The sequence below is a fragment of the Berghia stephanieae genome, chromosome 8 (assembly GCF_034508935.2).
Source record: "Berghia stephanieae isolate SIO BIC M18660-M18661 chromosome 8, UCSD_Bste_1.3, whole genome shotgun sequence".
Taxonomy (NCBI): Eukaryota; Metazoa; Mollusca; class Gastropoda; order Nudibranchia; family Aeolidiidae; genus Berghia; species Berghia stephanieae.
The window spans coordinates 39,958,599-39,977,473 of NC_088367.1; the positions used below are offsets into that span (position 1 = coordinate 39,958,599).

Genomic DNA, 18,875 nt, shown 5'->3' on the forward strand with positions numbered 1-18,875 from the left:
ATTGGATAGTTTAATTATAACTTGACTTGTGTATGAACCCTATGAATTAATAATGGGTATGAAACAAAACCAACGTTACATGCCTTGCAACCGAAACGCTTGGTTCTCCTGTGTGTGAGCATTTGTCAGAATATTTTGACACAGTGACGTAAGGAATTGCATCGAAAAATTGTACAATGCCAAGCTCTTTTAAATATCACGTGATTACGAAAGAAATTGTAAATGCTCACAATCAGGAGGGTCTATTATTACGGCTGACAGGCATATATTGAAGATAACCATGGGATGAAACAGTGAAAACGAAACAAACAAAAACATACACACATCTACATAAATAGACAGTAACAACAATATCAACAACAAGAAATTTCAGGGTTGTCGATAAGACGAGCAAGCAGACAGACTATACCTGACTCTCACGCTGTCAAAATCAAATAATGTTGCATTGACATCTCGATCAAGTCAAGGCACCCGCTAGTCAATCCATCACTCCCATTTCAAAGACAAAATCTTCTTTCAAATCACATACTGGCTCCCCACATTCTCAAATGAGGACCTGAGAGCGAGAGCTAAAGTGGAGTCTCTGGAGAGTCTCATTAAAAGGAGAAGATGGCAATGGTTGGGTCATATCTGTCACATACCTGATGAAACACTGATAAGGAAGGCTCTGCGATGGACACCCCAAGGAAAGAGGAAGCGAGGCCGCCCCATGGAGACTTGGTAACGTACCGTAGTGAGGGACCTAAAACAGAGGGGTCTGTCCCTCGAGATGGCTCCAAGAATAGCTGCTGACAGGACCATGTGAAGATCCCTTGCATCGCCTCAAGTGCCAGCAGACCCGGAGAGGATTGAGTAAGTGAGTGATACTGGCTCCCATCCATAACAAGGCATCTTTGACGACTTTTTCCCTTTTTAGTCCCGAATGGGAAATTGGAGAACAACTGGACATCAGCATCTCGATGAATCAGGCTCTTCTTCCTCGATGAGGCGCTCTTTCCCATTTCATCCATCGTATTCATGTATCTTCAAGACTTCCGGCCATTTATTGTTCTTTCTTGGAAGATCCACTCTAAGGCATGTCCGATCAGTCTTGGTCCCTGCTGGGAAATCGGAGAACAACTGGACATCAGCTCGATGAATCTGGTCCATCTTCGTCGTTGAGGCGATGACAATGACAATCTTGTTCCTTTTCCTTTGTCACCGATCGTACTCGTGCAGCTTCCTGTCTTCCGGCCATTTTTTTTTCTTTCTTGGAGGATCCATTCTAAGGCATGCCCGATCATCAGTCTTGAAGGCTCTTTTCACAAGACAAGCGCAAAGGTACAGCCATCTTATTTTATTTTCCCTTTGAACATTTCTCCTTCTCCTCTGGATGAACTCTTCCTCAGTTGTTTTGCCCATCACAGCAATACCATGCCATGCCTACCACACCAATGATATGACATGCTTACCACATCAAATATTATGTCTCTTAAACCGATTCCACGTCGTCCACGACAAAACGACAACTCACTTGTCACTTTCTTTTTGGTGACGGTTAACGTGCACTGTGACGTAAATTCAACTCGCTACCCGACCTCTGTCTTTCTCTTATAACATCTCTCCTAAGAGCTGACAATCAAGCAAAATTCTTACACTATTCTCCCATAAACACTAATTGGAGGTGGATTGCGACTATCGGCTATACTCAAGCAATACACACTGTTAGATAAAGAGGGAATGTGTCTGCTACTCGTTTCTGTACTTCAATTTCCGCGTCGTAATTACATTACTGCTTCTGAAAAGGAAAAAATAAATCGTACAGAGATATGGTCGTTTTGAACGAATAAAGTAACATTTTTTGGGGGATTAAATTGCATGAAATCAAGAAATCGCGTGTTTGTCCGTTCGATCCAAGTCTGGAATTGGATGTGGTAGAGTAACAATCTCTGCCAACGTTAAACCGTTGTGTAAACCTTTGAGTAATCCAAGTCATAGAATTCGATTTTTTTTTCTCTTGAGCTCAACTGCACAAATCAAAAGAGAATTTTATATGGGATGTGGCTGTGTAACGCATTCCATCCCTTCGGATCTATTAATAAAAAGCAAAACAAAACGTCACACACAAGCAAAACCACAAAAGAGCAAACAAACAAACCAATCAACCAACTAACCAACCAAACAAACAAAAACACAAACACACAAACCACTAGCATCACACTGAGCTAGAGCGTGTTTTAAGGGAGGGTATCGTTAAAAAGGAAACGTACAATTTATTTTTATTTCTATACAAATTATAGACACACGGAAAATAATATGGTTTACAGAATTCACAAAGAGGGTAATATTTAGATGATAAGAAGAAAAAATATTATACAAGCAAACGAAAATATGATACATAGGTAACACAAAATAAAACAATAACAGGCAACAATAAAAATATCAATAATAACATTTGATGAAGGTTATAATTCAGAATAATAACAATAATAATGACGATAATAATAATAATAATAATAATAATAATAATAATAATAATAATAATAATAATAATAATAATAATAATAATAATAATAATAATAATAATAATAATAATAATAATAATAATAATAATAATAATAATAATAATAATAATAATAATAATAATAAGCGAAGCAAACCCAACAGGCAAACACCAATAAGTAGTAAATAGGGAGGGTAGGCATAAGGATCAAACCAAAAGTAAGACGGGGCGCATGCGTACCGGAAATGACCCAAGGGCGGATTGAGAAAGATGGCGGGGTTTAGTATAAGAAGGAACGACGATTGAATTAAAAAGAGGAGAAATTGCCCGTGAAGGAAAGATTCGTGAGGAGGTTGTGAAATGATTGTCACGAGAGATGGAAATGCCCAAGATGAAGAAAAATAAAATGTTTTGGTGTTTTTTGTTTTTTTTTGTTAACGATGGCGTCAGCAAGAAGCCACAGTAAGTGAAGAATAGATTATTTTATTTGAGAGATAGATAGATAGATAGATAGATAGATAGATAGAGAGAGAAAGAGAGAGAGAGAGAGAGAGATAGATAGATAGATAGAGAGAGAAAGAGAGAAAGAGAGAGAGAGAGAGAGAGAGAGAGAGAGAGAGAGAGAGAGAGAGAGAGAGATGAATAGAATAGAATGATAAAGCAAATGAGAGTAGTCGAATGAAATTCAATGGCAGCAAGTAAGACCAAATAAGAGGACCGAAAATATAGGGCCAAAAAATGAAACAGGACGGGAAAGGGTGTGAATGTGGAAAACCAAACGAGGGTGGGTAGTGGGGGTGGGATGCGATACGAGGTTGTGTCAAAAGTAAATAATGGATTGGGGAAGGTGGGGTGGGGGGGGGGGGGGAAAAGAAAACAAATAAATACAATTATTAGTGGCGGTGATTGGCAATCGGTGTAATTGATGTGAATAAAAAAAGTGATAAAGGAGGTGATGATGATGTGTGAAAAGGTGAATTAGTGTGAAATTATGACTACCCGGCTACAGAGTAGTGGTGGATATTGTACGAGTGCAGTAGTACAAAAAGGACACCTTACAGGCGACTTGTACTGTATGACATGGAAATGGGGTTCCATATTACGACAATGAAGCATTGCAAACGTATATATTACATGGTAAACTCGTGGAATAGTGAGCTATATAAATGTTCAAATTTGTTTTGTTTTGACTTTTTCTTTTAATGTTTTTATTCATAAATTGCCTGAGAGCGACTTCAATGGAACATTCCAGTCAGTATCCATGCGTCTTCAGTCATGGAATCAAAATTATGTGCCGAGACCATCGACCAAACCTTTCATCCACTCCCCGACATTTAACTGTTTTGGAGAAGATGGGTCATAATATTGTTTTATTTATTTTTTAATCATGTTTATGTGTTCGTGTCGACGACGATGATGTGAGGTCTTTGGGTGTTTATAATGATAATATGTGAGTACACGAAATGTGTGTGTGCATTGGAGGTTGAAAAAAAGTGACACATATCCAGCAGTCATAGATAAGAAAAGAAAAATTGCACGTGAATGAATTTAATTAAGTGCTTGGCAAAAATTTTAAAGCAAAAAAAAAAAAAAAAAAACAAACAAAAAAAATAATAAAAAAAAAAAACAACAACAAAAAAAAAAAAAAACAAAAAAAAAAAATAATAAATAAAAACAACAAAAACCCCCCACAAAAAAAAACAAACAATAAAACAAAAACAACCAACCCCCGCCCCTCCCCCCGAAAATAAAAAAGCCAAACCAAAAACAAACAACGAAAACCATTCAAATATCAACAAGCGACAAGTTGATGCACAGAACGATATCGACGAGAAGATATAGATAGTATGCAGATGACGTCACTCAGGCCTTTGTTATTGTTTTTGCCATCCGCGTTTGTGAGTTGTTCTCACTAAACTGTATTAACCAGACTATAAAAGTTCATGGTTACACAGAGTTTGTGTGTTGGTCCGTTATACTTCCGGATGGCAATGTTGTGAACTCCTTGGCCAAGCGCATTCTATCTATAACGACAATGATGTTACAGTGTGGGGATGGGTTTATGTGTTTGTGTGTGTGTGTGTACGTGTGTGTGTGTATGTGGGAGTGGGGGGTGAGTCCCTTGAACTATTTTTCAAAAAAGGAAGGTAATCAAAGAATACCAAGATCTTCAAATTTAAGTCTGTATTACAAGCCTTAAATCCTTGAAACAATTTTGTGTGTTGTAAGCGCTCTGGTGATTTCTAAGTTCTTAGTCTAAGGTCTTGATTTATCATGTTCGAGAATGTTGCTACGTGGTTGAGAATTACGACATCTTGATCATGCATGTAAAACTAAAACATTGGAATTTTTGGTTTTAAATAAGAACGACATTAATAACCACAAAGAATGTAAAAACAAACCCGACGATCCCCCCCCCCCCCCCCGCCTCCACTATAATCCACCCCTTCACCATTGTCCTGTTTGTCATATCGCATTTGTAGAAGATAATTAGCCCGAGCAGAACACAGAGTACGTTTGACATCAAAGGTTGAAACAAACAAACAAAAGAAGCCAAACAAGATTTGGATTTGCGGAAGGAGTACAGACCAACGCGGACAATTAATTTACGCCATCTATGCGAACGTACCTGTTTTGCATAATCCTCGGCTCCTCCCTCGGTGGTGTAAACTCCTTATGCCGACCTCCAGCTGACCCCGGGGACGTATTCTTGGCACTCTCAGACTCGATCTGACGCCATTTGCTGACCAGATTCCTGGCCGTACCGGCTTCGGGCAGTTCCACCTCGGCGTTGCCCTCGCTTCCCCTGAGGACGTCCTCTCTTTGTGCTGCAGGGGTGTTCTCAAGGATACCGGACTCGGCAGGGTGGTTGTAATCGGCCTGGAATCTCTCTGGTTTGTTTTCGTACACTCCAGCCTCGTTGGGAGGAGGAGTTATTTCTTTCTTTGGTTTGGAGGCCACTGGGGATTTGTTCTTCTCTTCGATTTCCTTGTATCTCTGGGCCAGAGATTTCGCGGTGCCGGCTCCGGGAAGCACCTCCTGTTGCGACTCCGATGACGTCACTACGTCGGGTTTTGTTTCTGGTGTACTCTCGTAGACGCCAGACGTCCTGCTTGCCGCCTGGTCTTCTCTCGGGGGAGTGAATTCTTTCCTTCTGCCCGGGGACAAGGGAGGTGACTTGGCGGTGCTTTCCAGCTCTTTGAATTTAGCCGCTACATTTTTGGCATAGCCCCTTTCGGGAACGAAATCCTCAGCCTGTGGTAGAAAAAATAGAGTGGATTTGGATATAAGACATTACTCATTGAGAGAGAGAGAGAGAGAGAGAGAGAGAGAGAGAGAGAGAGAGAGAGAGAGAGAGAGAGAGAGAGAGAGAGAGAGAGAGAGAGAGAGAATTGAATGTTTTTAAGAGTATAGCTCACCACAGACCAAAAAACAACTTGTAATTACGATGATGATGATGATGATGATGATGATGATGATGATGATAATAATGATAATAATAATAATAATAACAAAAACAACAATAAAAATAATAATAATAATAATGATGATGATGATGATGATGATGATAACAATAATACAATTATTATTTTATACATAAAAGGGAGTATTACATGTGCAAATAGAATGAATGAAACGTCTCAAGTCGCGGACGCTTTCCACTACACTCATCGTTTTTGCAAACCAATCAAAATTGGAATAAATCATAAATAATCGAGATCAGTATTCTGATCGGTAATGAGGAACTGAAAGTACAAGAAAACGTCACTGCTGTAAATGACTACATGTAGAAATTGTCACAGATCCGAGATCAGTATTCTGATCGGTAATGAGGAACTGAAAGTACAAGAAAGCGTCACTGCTCTAAATGACTACATGTAGACAATGGTGGATATCTTAAGATGATTAGCACAAAAATGAGCTTTTATACAGCGCAACATCCACTAAATGTGCTCATAGCGCTTTACAAGGGGTCCCTGGCCAACAGCAACATTTAACATTTAGGACGGGACATGACGCCTACTAGGTGATGTTACAATTTTAAAGGCAAGGTAGATACTCATTTTACACCTAAGTACGGTGAGAGAATGTAAGTAAAGAGCCCTCTCCAAGGACTCAACTATGCGCCGAACGAGACTCGAATCCAGGACCTTCCGATCTGAAAGCGAGTGTCATACCACAAGACCACATAGCCGCACAAAAAAAGGGGGTTGGGGGGGGGGGGCGTCATGACAGGCCAAGCAAGTTTACTGCATGAAATGTAAATTTAGTCTTTTATTATGGCCTGCTTAGTGAATAAATTAATCCTTGTGAAGTGCAATGGGTATGACAAAATACTTCCAATGTATCTTTATCTATTGATCAAAACAATAACACAAATACTCACAGCAGTCTCCGACTTGACAACTTCTGGGTCCTCCTGGGGTGTGTTTTCAAACACACCAGACTCCACCTTGGCCTCGTAGGTCTCAATCTGAGATCTCGGTTCACTCACGTACTCGCTACGACCCGACTGGTCCGGCGTGAGCTCCCTCTTGGTGCGACTGCTAGCAACGGGAGAGGCGCTATCCACGGAAAACTGGTGAAACCTCTGGGCCAAGTTTTTGGCTGTGCCTCGTTCTGGGACGGGGTCGTTTCCCTTGTTCTCACCAGACTTGATCACGTCCGGCATTTCTTCCGGCTGACTTTCAAAAACGCCCGACTCGGCCTTACCCTCGTACCGTTCCGTGAATCCCCTCGGTTCTGACACGTACTCCACGGGTCCCGTGTCGCGGTCTGTGGTGATTTCTTTCTTCTGCGTCACCACCGTCGACTTCCTCTCTTGATCTATCTGGGCGTACCTGGCGGCGAATTTCTTAGCCGATCCTTGCTCGGGCAGTGCCTCCTCCAGATGAGAGTCCGACCTGACGACTTCCGGGTTATGTTGTGGCTCGCTCTCAAATACGCCGGACTCGGCTTTCCCTTCGTATCTCTCCATGACGACTCTTGGTTCTGACACGTACTCGCCGCCTCCCATCGTCGGGTTTGGCGGGGTTATCTCTCGTTTCGACCTCGGGGTTGAGTTACTTGCCGTGCCTGTGGTGAACTTGGCCAGGAGGTTCTGTGCCAGACCGGGGGATGGTAGGTTTGTGTCCTCACCCTTATCCGACTCCCTGGCGACATCATCACGTTTGACGGGCTCGTTCTCATATATGCCTTCTTCCTCATCTTCCTCATCGTCGTCATCTCCGTTCCACTGCTGGGACTGTTGGGGCTCGTTCTCTGAGGACATCTTTTCCTTTTGGGTGTTAACGGTTTGTTTTGGGGGCTCTGGTTCTTCCTGCTGATGGGGGTAAAGTGGGAAAGGAATGGAGGAAAGAGAAAAAAAGAAAGAGGGGACACTAATTAAACATGTTCTTATTATAAAGAAAACCACAATTATTTTTGGTCGTTATATTACATTCAAACGCCATGGAATTTAAGGGACGACAGGCTTATATAACAGAATAGCTAAATAATATAATATAATCTATTTCCCTAGTTCGAGAAAAACAAATACAAACACACTTATACATAATATACACACATGGATAGTGTGAATGAAAAAATGTAAATCTTTCTAAACTTTCTTGTTATAATGAGATATTCACACACACACACACACACACACACAGACGCACAAACACACACAAACACTACATTCCATAATGAATACCGAGAACCTATCAACGTGATTTGACATTCCAAAACAAAATCTAAATGGAGTGATTAATTAATAATGAGGTTTATTCCACACGGGTTGTAGCAAATAGTCAATGAACTTCCCCCACGTGTCTAATCAGGCAAGAATTACTCATTCAGAAAAGTGAGTGGAGCAGGAAATGAAGTGAGTACTCGGATAGCTCATATGGTAGAGTCACGATCTCCCCGGCCAGGCGGAGTTGTCGTACCAGTAAGGTCGCGGGTTCGAGCCCCCATCGCCGCCGCGAAGTTTTTATTCTCTGCTGTCTTCTGGCACTTTCCTACTTACTTCATTTCTTGCAAGAATTAATACGACTATGAAGTTAGTACATTGCTAAATACTGCTTTCCACCGTGAGGCGCCGAATTGAGAGGACACGAAATCGATCAATTTTCTCTCTCTCTCTCTCTCTCTCTCTCTCTCTCTCTCTCTCTCTCTTCTCCCCCTCGTTTCACAGTCTTCTGTCTTAGTTCTGACATTGTATAAATAAATTATTATTCCAATCCCTACCAGTCAACGACACAACAAACATTATTCTATCCCTGAGTGACAATTTATCGGCTATCAATGATTTTTGTTTCGTTTTGTTATTATTTTTGTTTTGTTTTATTACTTTCTTTTATGTCAAGCCATCATCGAAAACTATGTCATCACAACAACCCTCGTCGCTGCCAACTGCCAATAGTAAGGAACAAGTGGATAACAATCAATAAAGGACTCTTTTCCCCATCCTCATCCTCCCTTTACTTCTACCTCTCCTCCTCCTCCTCCCCCCTCCTGCTATCTATTACTAACCTTGTTATATTACAGTAAAAGTCCTTCTTCAGATACACAAGGCTCATGAAGCCGGAGTCCGTATCGGTTTCTTTAGCGGTAACGAATAATAAATAGTGCTTATTACATTGAGCTTTTATATAGTGCTATATCCACTAAACGCTCTCAAAGCGCGTTACAAAAGGTCCCTGACCAACAGCAACACATTACACGTAGAACGAGACATGACGCCTGATAGGCGATGATTTTACATTTTTTTTCCGACAGAGACAACGCTGTTAACGGCCATGTACTCCGGGTACGGTGAGAGAATGTGAGTAAAGATGCTTTTCAAGGACTTAACTTTGCCAACGCTGTTAACGGCCAGGTACTCATTTTACACCTGAGTTCAGTGAGAGAATGTGATTAAAGATGCTTTTCAAGGACTCAACTATGCGCCGAGAGAGGCTCGAACCCAGGACCTTCCGATCCGAATGCGAGAGTCATACCATAAGACCACATAGCCGCACCTATTAAATCTGGGGGAGAGAAAGAGCGCTTTGATGTCGTTTAATGTCCTTGCACAAGGGGTAGCAAGCACTGTGTAACTGTATATTTAAACCCACTAATCCGCCCTAAACGACTTTTTTTTTGTACTCGTAACCTTTTAACCCTTTCCTTGCCAGCCAGTTTCAGAATTTTCCCAAAAATTCCACCCACCCAACACAAAATATTTTTTTTCTTACTCAAACAGGGAAGCAACAAATACATTCTATGCATAATATTGATCAACTCTCCAACACAGTGTCAGGTTTTTAAATCTATAATAAAACATTTTTCTTTAAATTGTGTGATTTACAAAAAAAAAAAAAAATATCTGAGAATGAAAAAGTGCTGGTTGGATCGTAACAAATGTGACGATTTTCCTATGGTTGGTAAGGAGAGGGCTAATCATACTCCTATCAAGGTGGTGTTGGGAGTATAGTATTATGATTTGTAAACATAATTTGAGTGTATTCCTCTTAGTGGGGACCTGTGCTTGTGTCTGAATGAGACTTTTAGGTGATCTCAAACTAAGAACTTTGATAGTGTGCTCTTGGAATCTACATCTACATTTCCTATTTGAACTAATTCCCCTTTGTCTTACCTTTTCTTGGGTGCTCTAATTGTAATTCTAGAACTTTTTACTATCAATAGTTTTGCACCCTACCCTCGGTAAGTTGTAGTGTATGATGTGATGGTTGTTGTAGTAGTAGTTGTGGTAACTACGGCCTGGTGGCCTGGAGCAGGACAGGAGCTGTGTCTGTATTATTTATTCATTGCGAGGGACTGTGTAACTATAGCATTAGCGATGGTACCATGGAGGTATTGAATCTTCTTACAATTAATTACAAATCGCTTTTTTTTTCTCTCATTCCTTCTCATTTTAGCCAAGAAAACTATTACTTCAAATGTGATTTGGATACTCAAAACCGTATCGTGTCGGTGTGAGCCAAAAAATAAACAACAAACCCTCTCTCTCTCTCCCCTTTGGTTATAAATCGGCCCTACTTACATATTCAATTCTCTCTCTCTCTCTCTCTCTCTCTCTCTCTCTCTCTCTCTCTCTCTCTCTCTCTCTCTTTAAAAAAATATTTTTGTCCCCAGTTTACACCAAATGTTCCCAAGTTACCTACTTTCTTCATTATATTATTGATAGCCGGCAGGTTCCACTTACATATCAGGATTTTTACCAACTGTTGGTTGTACAAACAAAAAAAAACACACACAAACACAAAAACAAAACAAAAAAAACACAAAAAAAAACAAAAACAAAACAAAACAAAACAAAAACAACAACAATCGAAACCATAAAAAAAAACAAAAACAAAAAAACAAAAAAAAAAAAAAAAATAAACCAAACAAACAACAAAACAAAAAACAAAAACTGAGCATTTATTAACGCAGCACCCACCAAAATAAATTTTAAAAACAACAAAATGAAAACAAAAAGAAATATCAAACAAAGAAGAAAAAAAAAAAACCCAACAAACTTACAATGTCTAGTCTTAGTGTTTCCTTGACCACTTCTGACTGGTCACTGTTGTTGTCCACTGGTGGCCTACAGAAAGGACAAAATGATCAGAGATTAGTGCCAATGTTAGTTATTGTATTCTGAAAAAAAAAACCCAACAAAAATCCACCAACATCATAATGACCATCTTCGCCACCATCACCACCACCACCACCACCACCACCACTACCACTACCAACACCAATGCCACAGATTGGCATTGGCATCCGATGGTGGTGGCTGCTTTGTTTTGTTTTAAAAAAAATTAAATATAACGACCAACATCATTACTTGCCCTTCAACCACACCACCACCATATCACCCCCCCCCCCCCCCCCCTCCCCCACCTCAACCCTCATTTAGGCTTAAGACATTTTGACAAGATGAGGGTGGTCGTTATGGATATAACAATACTATGTGTTTTATGGTCAAATTAAAATGAGCTGTTTTGTCATTTGTAGGAATACACAGATCGTTTGATGTAAACCGCCATTGTTTCACGTGTGTCCGTCACGAACACGTTTCAATACACAAAAAACTAAAAATGAAAAGCCGTTACGGTTCATGATAAAAGCATTCATTCAAAGAACGGTTATAATGCGTGACTCTCCGCAATGAATTAATGGCTCACTGATGCTTTGCCATAACATCATCAATTAGAAATTAAAACTGTATTTGTGTGCGTGACACCGGTGGTCTAACGCCACGGCACGCACAAATCATGCGATGTTGAGTTGAGCTCGACCAGTGACTGGATGGGTGACTTGACACTGACCCCCGCCGGTGTTGTGTCGTTTGATACACCCTTGTATAATATATAACTCCCATCACACTCAAGAGTGAGTGCTCCAGTGAGCTATCGTGCACTCCCTTCATTCCGAAAGTCACAGAGCAAGAAGGGACTACTAAAAAAAAACAAACCCTAGAGCTTTTATAGCTCAGAGCGCTTTACAAAGGGCCCCTGACCAACAGCAATATGTAACATGTAGAACGAGACATAACGCCTGTTAGGCGATATTAATGTTTTTTTTTCAGACAGAGACAACGCGGTTGACTCATTTTCAGGTACACATTTTACACCTGAGTACGGAAATAGAATGTGATTAAGAGTCTTTTTCAAGGACTCAACTATACGCCGAGCAAGGCTCGAAACCAAGGGCCTTCCGACCCGAAAGCGAGTGTCATACCACAAGACAATATAGCCGTACTACTAAGTTAGGATAGAGTCCATGGAAGACAAACCACCCTAAAAAAATATTAGCTAAAGGTCTACAAGCTTAACATTTCACAAATTCGCCAAGTCTTTCTTAAAGTCCCAGGTTTGAGAGTTTTTTTTTTGCTAAGACGAGGGTCATCCAAATCGATCGTTTTTCTGACACGATTTTCAAGACTACGACAGTAAACTGATTAACTTTCCTCTTACCAACCATTTTCAGGATTTCCCCAAAACTTTACAGCCAACTAATACAAAAATAGATTTTTTTAATCACTCTGCCATACATAACTTCTTTAGCAAAACATGCAATCTACAACACACTGTTCATTTTCTTTAAATTTTATGATGTACAAAAGAACTTTGAATAAGAAAAAATGTTCGTTATATCGTAACGAATGTGACGATTTTCCTATAGGTGGTAAGGAGAGGGTTAAAAACAAAATTATATTATACAGTCTTACAGTTACAAACAGCAACAACACATAACTGACCAGACAGATATGACCCTAGTGACTACCACACAGCAAGAATCCATCCCGCCGATCACTTCGTGTTGTCACTCCAGGAAAAATCCAACAAAAGAATCAAACTTGTAAGATTATAATCAGTGCAAGATGAAAACAATAAAAATGTCCGCTTCACACTTTTACAATAAACATATTGTCCCCTCCACACTTTTAAAATCTGAAACTTTTAATGATCTCCACAGTATTTCCAGTCTATCCGTGTCAATACTTGTTGTGTCAAGCCAATCAATTACTTACAGTTTAGAAAAAAAAATCTGTGATGAATCGAAGGGAGTTGCGACACATCGCCACAAAATGGTATTATGCTGAGGTAAACCAAATGCCCCCCCCCCCCACCCCCCAAATAATAATTAACAAAAAAACAAACAAACAAACAAAAAAAAAAAACAAACACAAAAAGACAACAACAAAAAGAACCCCAACAAAATAAAACTTTAAAACAAACCCAAAATAATTATGAAATTTTTGTTTTTGATAGATTAAAACAAATATATCTTCATTCTCCTTAATTAAATACAAAAACAATGGGTTCTGGTGTCAGGCTTTAAGTTAACGATGGCTATGCTCTCACAGTAGCCATCGTAAAGTTATCGCCTGACACTGACCAAAAAATGACGTCAAAAGACAAGTCTTTGGCCACAAAAGAAAACAAATCGTGAGTTGTATTCAATAGTTGAACCAATGAAATAACTTGTTTCCTTGAGCTCTACTAACGACAACTCACTAGACGCTGCAAAACCACCAAAATGACGTCAAAATATAAGTCCTAGAGGGTTCTAGTATCAGACTATAAGTTAACGATGACTATGGTTCTTGTGTCAGGCTACGATGGCTCGCTCTAACCCACCCAGGTACACAACACAACAACCTGTGATATGTCCTCACTGTGACAGCGTGCTGGAAAAGGTAAAAAATTACTTACGAGACCCAGGCACAAGTGAGATGGATCGAAGGCCAAAAGGTCATGGATGGATGGATGGATAGGGGTGGTGAGTGGTAAGTACTCACGCGTATGTCACACATGAACTGTGTTCTCTCTCTCTCTCTCTCTCTCTCTCTCTCTCTCCCCCCCCCCCCCCCCCCCTGGTTTTTCAATATTCAATCAAGCCTGTTCAACTTGCCTTCATCCAAGTTCTCCCATTCTCTCTCTCTCTCTCTCTCTCTTCTCTCTCTCTCTCCTCTCTCTCTTCCCCCCCCCCCCCCCCCTGGTTTTTCAATATCAATCAAGCCTGTTCAACTTGCTTCATCCAAGTTCTCCCATTCCTCTCTCTCCTCTCCTCTCTCTCTCTCTCTCTCTCTCTCTCCATCTCACTCCCCCCCCCCCCCCCCTGGTTTTTCAATATTCAATCAAGCCTGATTAACTTGCCTTCATCCAAGTTCTCCCATTCTCTCTCTCTCTCTCTCTCTCTCCTCTCTCTCTCTCTCTCTCACCCCTCCCCCCCCCCCCCCTGGTTTTTCAATATTCAATCAAGCCTGTTCAACTTGCCTCATCCAAGTTCTCCCCATTCTCTCTCTCTCTCCTCTCTCTCTCTCTCCTCTTCTCTCTCTCTCTCCCTCTCCCCCCCCCCCCCCCCCCCTGGTTTTTCAATATTCAATCAAGCCTGTTCAACTTGCCTTCATCCAAGTTCTCCCATTCTCTCTCTCTCTCTCTCTCTCTCTCTCTCTCTCTCTCTCTCACACACACACACTCCCCCCCCCCCCCCCTGGTTTTTCAATATTCAATCAAGCCTGATAAACTTGCCTTCATCCAAGTTCTCCCATTTTCTCTCTCTCTCTCTCTCTCTCTCTCTCTCTCTCTCTCTCCCTCTCCCTGGTTTTTCAAGATTCAATTAAGTCTGAGCAACTTGCCTCCATCCAGTTTCTCCCATTCTCCCCCCCCCCTCCCCCCCACTTCTCTCTCTCTCTCCCCTCTCCCTCTACCGTTATCTCTATTTTCTCTCATACTATTGTGCGGCTATAATGTGGTCTAGTGGTTTGACACTCGATTTCGGATCGAAAGGTTCGGGGTTCAAGTTCCGCTTTGAGCGGTGCATAGTTGAGTCCTCGGAAAAGGCTCTTTACTCACACACCGTACTCAGGTGTAAAATAAGAACCTGTCCGGTCAAAGCGTTAGCTCTGTCGGAAACAAAAATTGTATTATCGCCCAACAGGCGTCATGTCTCGTCTTACATGGTAAGTGTTGTTGTTGGCCAGGGACACCTAGTGAAGTGCTTTGGGCACGTTTAGTGGATATTCACTATAGATAGAACGAAGTTGACGTCACTCAGGTTAGGTCTTTGTTATTGTTTGTTTTTTTGCCATCCATGTTTAAGAGTAATTCTCACAAAACTGTATTAACCAGACTATAAAAGTTCATCGTTACACATAGTTTTGTGTGTGTTGGTCCATTATACTTCCGGATGGCAATGTTGTGAGTTTCTTAGCCAAGCGCATATTATCTATATAAAAAGCACATTTTTTTCTTATTTCTTTGTTTTTTTTTTTGTTTTTTTTTTTGTCTTGATCAGTTCTATTCTTTTCACATCCCCCCCCCCCCCACTTTTCTTTTTCTTTTTTCTAACTTCTTTCTGTGCCATATCACAGTGTTAAGCGTTAAGCTACACATCCATTCATTCACCGGACGACGACGACGAGGACGCGGACGCGGACTACCTGTAGTTTCTTCATCCATTCATTATTCAAACTTACCCAAGAGGATCGTCGGTCAATCAATATTAGGTATAATAATAATAACAACATCGATGTGTGCCTCTTCCAGTCGATATCGACAGGTTCGGGTATCTTTCCTCTTCTGTCAGCACCCCCTCCCCCCCCCCGGGGCCGCCCCTCCTCCTGCTCCCCACCCCCAATCCCTTCCGTCTGTTCTTAACGTCACTGGTCTCCTGTCTTCTACACGACAGAAGCACTCATCCATAGTCAACATTATTATTCACCTGGCATCACCAGTCACACATATAAAATACAAGGGTGGGATGGGTTGCGGGGGGGGGGGGGGGGGGATAAAACATTAACCATTTCAAATCACAACACAGCGATGAGAAGGAAAGCCGAAGTTGTGAGCCTGAGACTCTGACTATCCTCCTGCCCGCCCCCCCCCCACCCCCCACCTCCTTCATATATAAAAAAAAAACAACAACAAAAAACAATAACAAAAAAATAACACGAAAGAAATTTAACTTTGAAAAAAATAATAAAAAGAACCCCCCACCCCCCAAAAAAAAACCCAAACAAACCAAAAACAAAAAGAAAACAAACAAACATAAATCAAAAACAAAACACGGTATTTAAAACTTTGGCTAGAAATCCCGTTCTTCAAAAATCATCCATCGACCGAAACGACCCTCATTTATTGGTCAAAAAACCTCCGTGAAATCCTAGGTTTCTGATATAATATAAGATGAAAGTCATTTTAATTAACCGATATTCATAGGATGATTTTTCTGGCCAAAATAAAAAAAAAAACAAACCCCAGCATTTTTAGAAAAAATAAAAATTTCTAGTGTACGGCAGTGACCACCAGTTCAAGGCAATGAGTCACGTGATTTAAAAAATACTTACCATTGACTAGGTGTGCTTTCATGTGTTTCGTTACTGGACTCTTCAAAACCTGAAATATAAATATACAAAAGAACAAAAAATAAAATGAAATGAAACATCAATTCTAATTATAACACATAGGAAAGTATAAAAAGATAATAATTTTTAAAAAGCACACAAATAAACTTTAATAAGAGTGCAAATACAAAAGCGGCACTTGAAAGGTAATTCATACTGTATGAAATAGAAATTTGGCCCCCTGTAAATTGCTTGGGATGGGGGATGGGAGGTGGGGGGAAATATGACTACAAAATCACTAGTAACTACCCTGAACCAGGATCTCTCTATAAATCAGAAATTTCTGGATTCAGATGAGGCCGAATTAATCCCCGAAGAACTAAGATATACTGTAATGCCCTCCGTACTAAAGTCACAACAAGATCTTGACTCTGGCCCAGGACCGCGACCAGTGGAAACAAACAATTAACAACATGGATGGAGAGAGCAGCTATACTTATCGACTATGACTGAATCACACAATTCTCAGCAAACGTCATTCGGACCATAGAGAATACAGCTCCTAGTCTGTGATTCCGACTGCGAGATCTACTACTACTACTACTACTACTACTACTACTACTACTACTACTACTACTACTACTACTACTACTACTACTACTACTACTACTACTACACTACTACTACTACTACTACTACTACTACTACTACTACTACTACTACTACTACTACTACTACTACTACTACTACTACTACTACTACTACTACTACTACTACTACTACTACTACTACTACTACTACTACTACTACTACTACTACTACTACTACAACTACTACTACTACTACTACTACTACTACACTACTACTACTACTACTACTACTACTACAACTACTACTACTAACAATACTACTACTACTTACCTACATAACTACTACTACTACTACTACTACTACTACTACTACTACAACTACACTACTACACTACTACTACTACTACTATACTACTACTACTACTACTAACTACTACTACTACTACTACTACACTACTACACTACTACTACTACTACTACTACTACTACTACTACTACTACTACTACTACTACTACTACTACTACTACTACTACTACTACTACTACTACTACTACTACTACTAACTACTACTACTACTACTACTACTACTACTACTACTACTACTACTACTACTACATACTACTACTACTATACTACTACTACTACTACTACTACTACTACTACTACTACTACTAACACTACTACTACTAACTACTACTCACTACTACTAACTACTACTACTACTACTACACTACTACTACTACTACTACTACTACTACTACTACTACACTACTACTACTACTACTACTACTACTACTACTACTACTACTACTACTACTACTAACTACTACTACTACTACTACTACTACTACTACTACTACTACTACTACTACTACTACTACTACTACTACTACACTACTACTACTACTACTACTACTACTACTACTACTACTACTACTACTACTATACTACTACTACTACTACTACACTAACTACTACTACTACTACTACTACTACTACTACTACTACTACTACTAAATACTACTACTACTAACTAACTACTACTACTACTACTACATACTACTACTACTACTACTACTTCTACTACTTCACTACTACTACTACTACTACTACTACTACTACTACTACTACTACTACTACTACTACTACTTCTACCACTACTACATAATTTGTAATTTACAAGAAGACAAACATTGTAGTACAAACCTTGTATCTCGTAGGGCTTGGTCTCTGTGACGGTGGTCGTGGTCACCTCAACAAAGTCTTCTTCCTGTAAAGATGAACGGGAGGACGGAGTGTGATTAATCAGTATTGATGATGGTGTTGTTGTTGTTGTTTTGGGGGTTGGAATGGTTGGGGAGAACGGTTGTTGCTTCCTCGGGGATTTTGATAGTATAGTGAGACTATCCCCAGCACCCCCATCCCCACCGCTGTACCTATCCGCCAACATCTTGAGGTAGTCGCTACCAGCCACAGATCTATTTCTCAAACTCATCATTAAGTTCTAGGCACAGGTGGTGGATGTCAAATCCAGATTTGTTTGAATTCTTGTCAACACTAATTGACCTACTCAACAACTTTCACAAATGTTTGTTTTTTAAAAAGAAAAAACAAAACAAAACCCACGTGATTTAATGACGACGAACTATATATAAGTCGAAAATGTTCATCAGTTTAAATTCTTCCTTTTTTTTCCTTTTTGAGAAACACACAAAACTATTAATAGATCTATAGCAAAAATCCACAGTCATCTTATTTTAATAAAGAGCGTGTATCGAAAAACACATCTTTGTAGTAGAATAATCTGATCAGTAACAACTGGGATACTTTCGAATTCCATAAGGGCTCAGTGTGTGATTGCAATGATATCATCATGACTACTCGTATTATATTTTACGCCCAGTGCTCTGTGTTCAATTCCTTTCCATCCATCATTCTAACTATCACGTTTATTTATTTAAAACACTACACAACGAT

At 40.1% G+C, this 18,875-nt stretch overlaps 1 protein-coding gene across 24 annotated transcripts in view; it reads right to left on the reverse strand.

Moving 5' to 3' along the window:
* The window catches only part of LOC144978668 (uncharacterized), a 187,977-nt gene that overhangs the window by 63,515 nt on the left and 105,587 nt on the right, over nt 1-18,875 (reverse strand). For 18 of the 24 annotated variants that reach the window (XR_013646568.1, XR_013646565.1, XR_013646567.1 and 15 more), the window contains 5 exons: nt 18,105-18,168; nt 16,311-16,359; nt 10,994-11,057; nt 6,870-7,805; nt 5,112-5,737 (listed from right to left, as the gene is read on the reverse strand). Coding sequence is in view for 20 of the 24 variants with exons in the window: in XM_078925026.1 (XP_078781152.1) it covers nt 5,112-5,737; nt 6,870-7,805; nt 10,994-11,057; nt 16,311-16,359; nt 18,105-18,168 (1,739 nt within the window). In the remaining 4 variants the exon portion in view is untranslated. The remainder of the gene's footprint in view (nt 1-5,111; nt 5,738-6,869; nt 7,806-10,993; nt 11,058-16,310; nt 16,360-18,104; nt 18,169-18,875) is intronic. The other 6 variants (XR_013646566.1, XM_078925031.1, XM_078925018.1 and 3 more) reach the window with 1 other exon arrangement.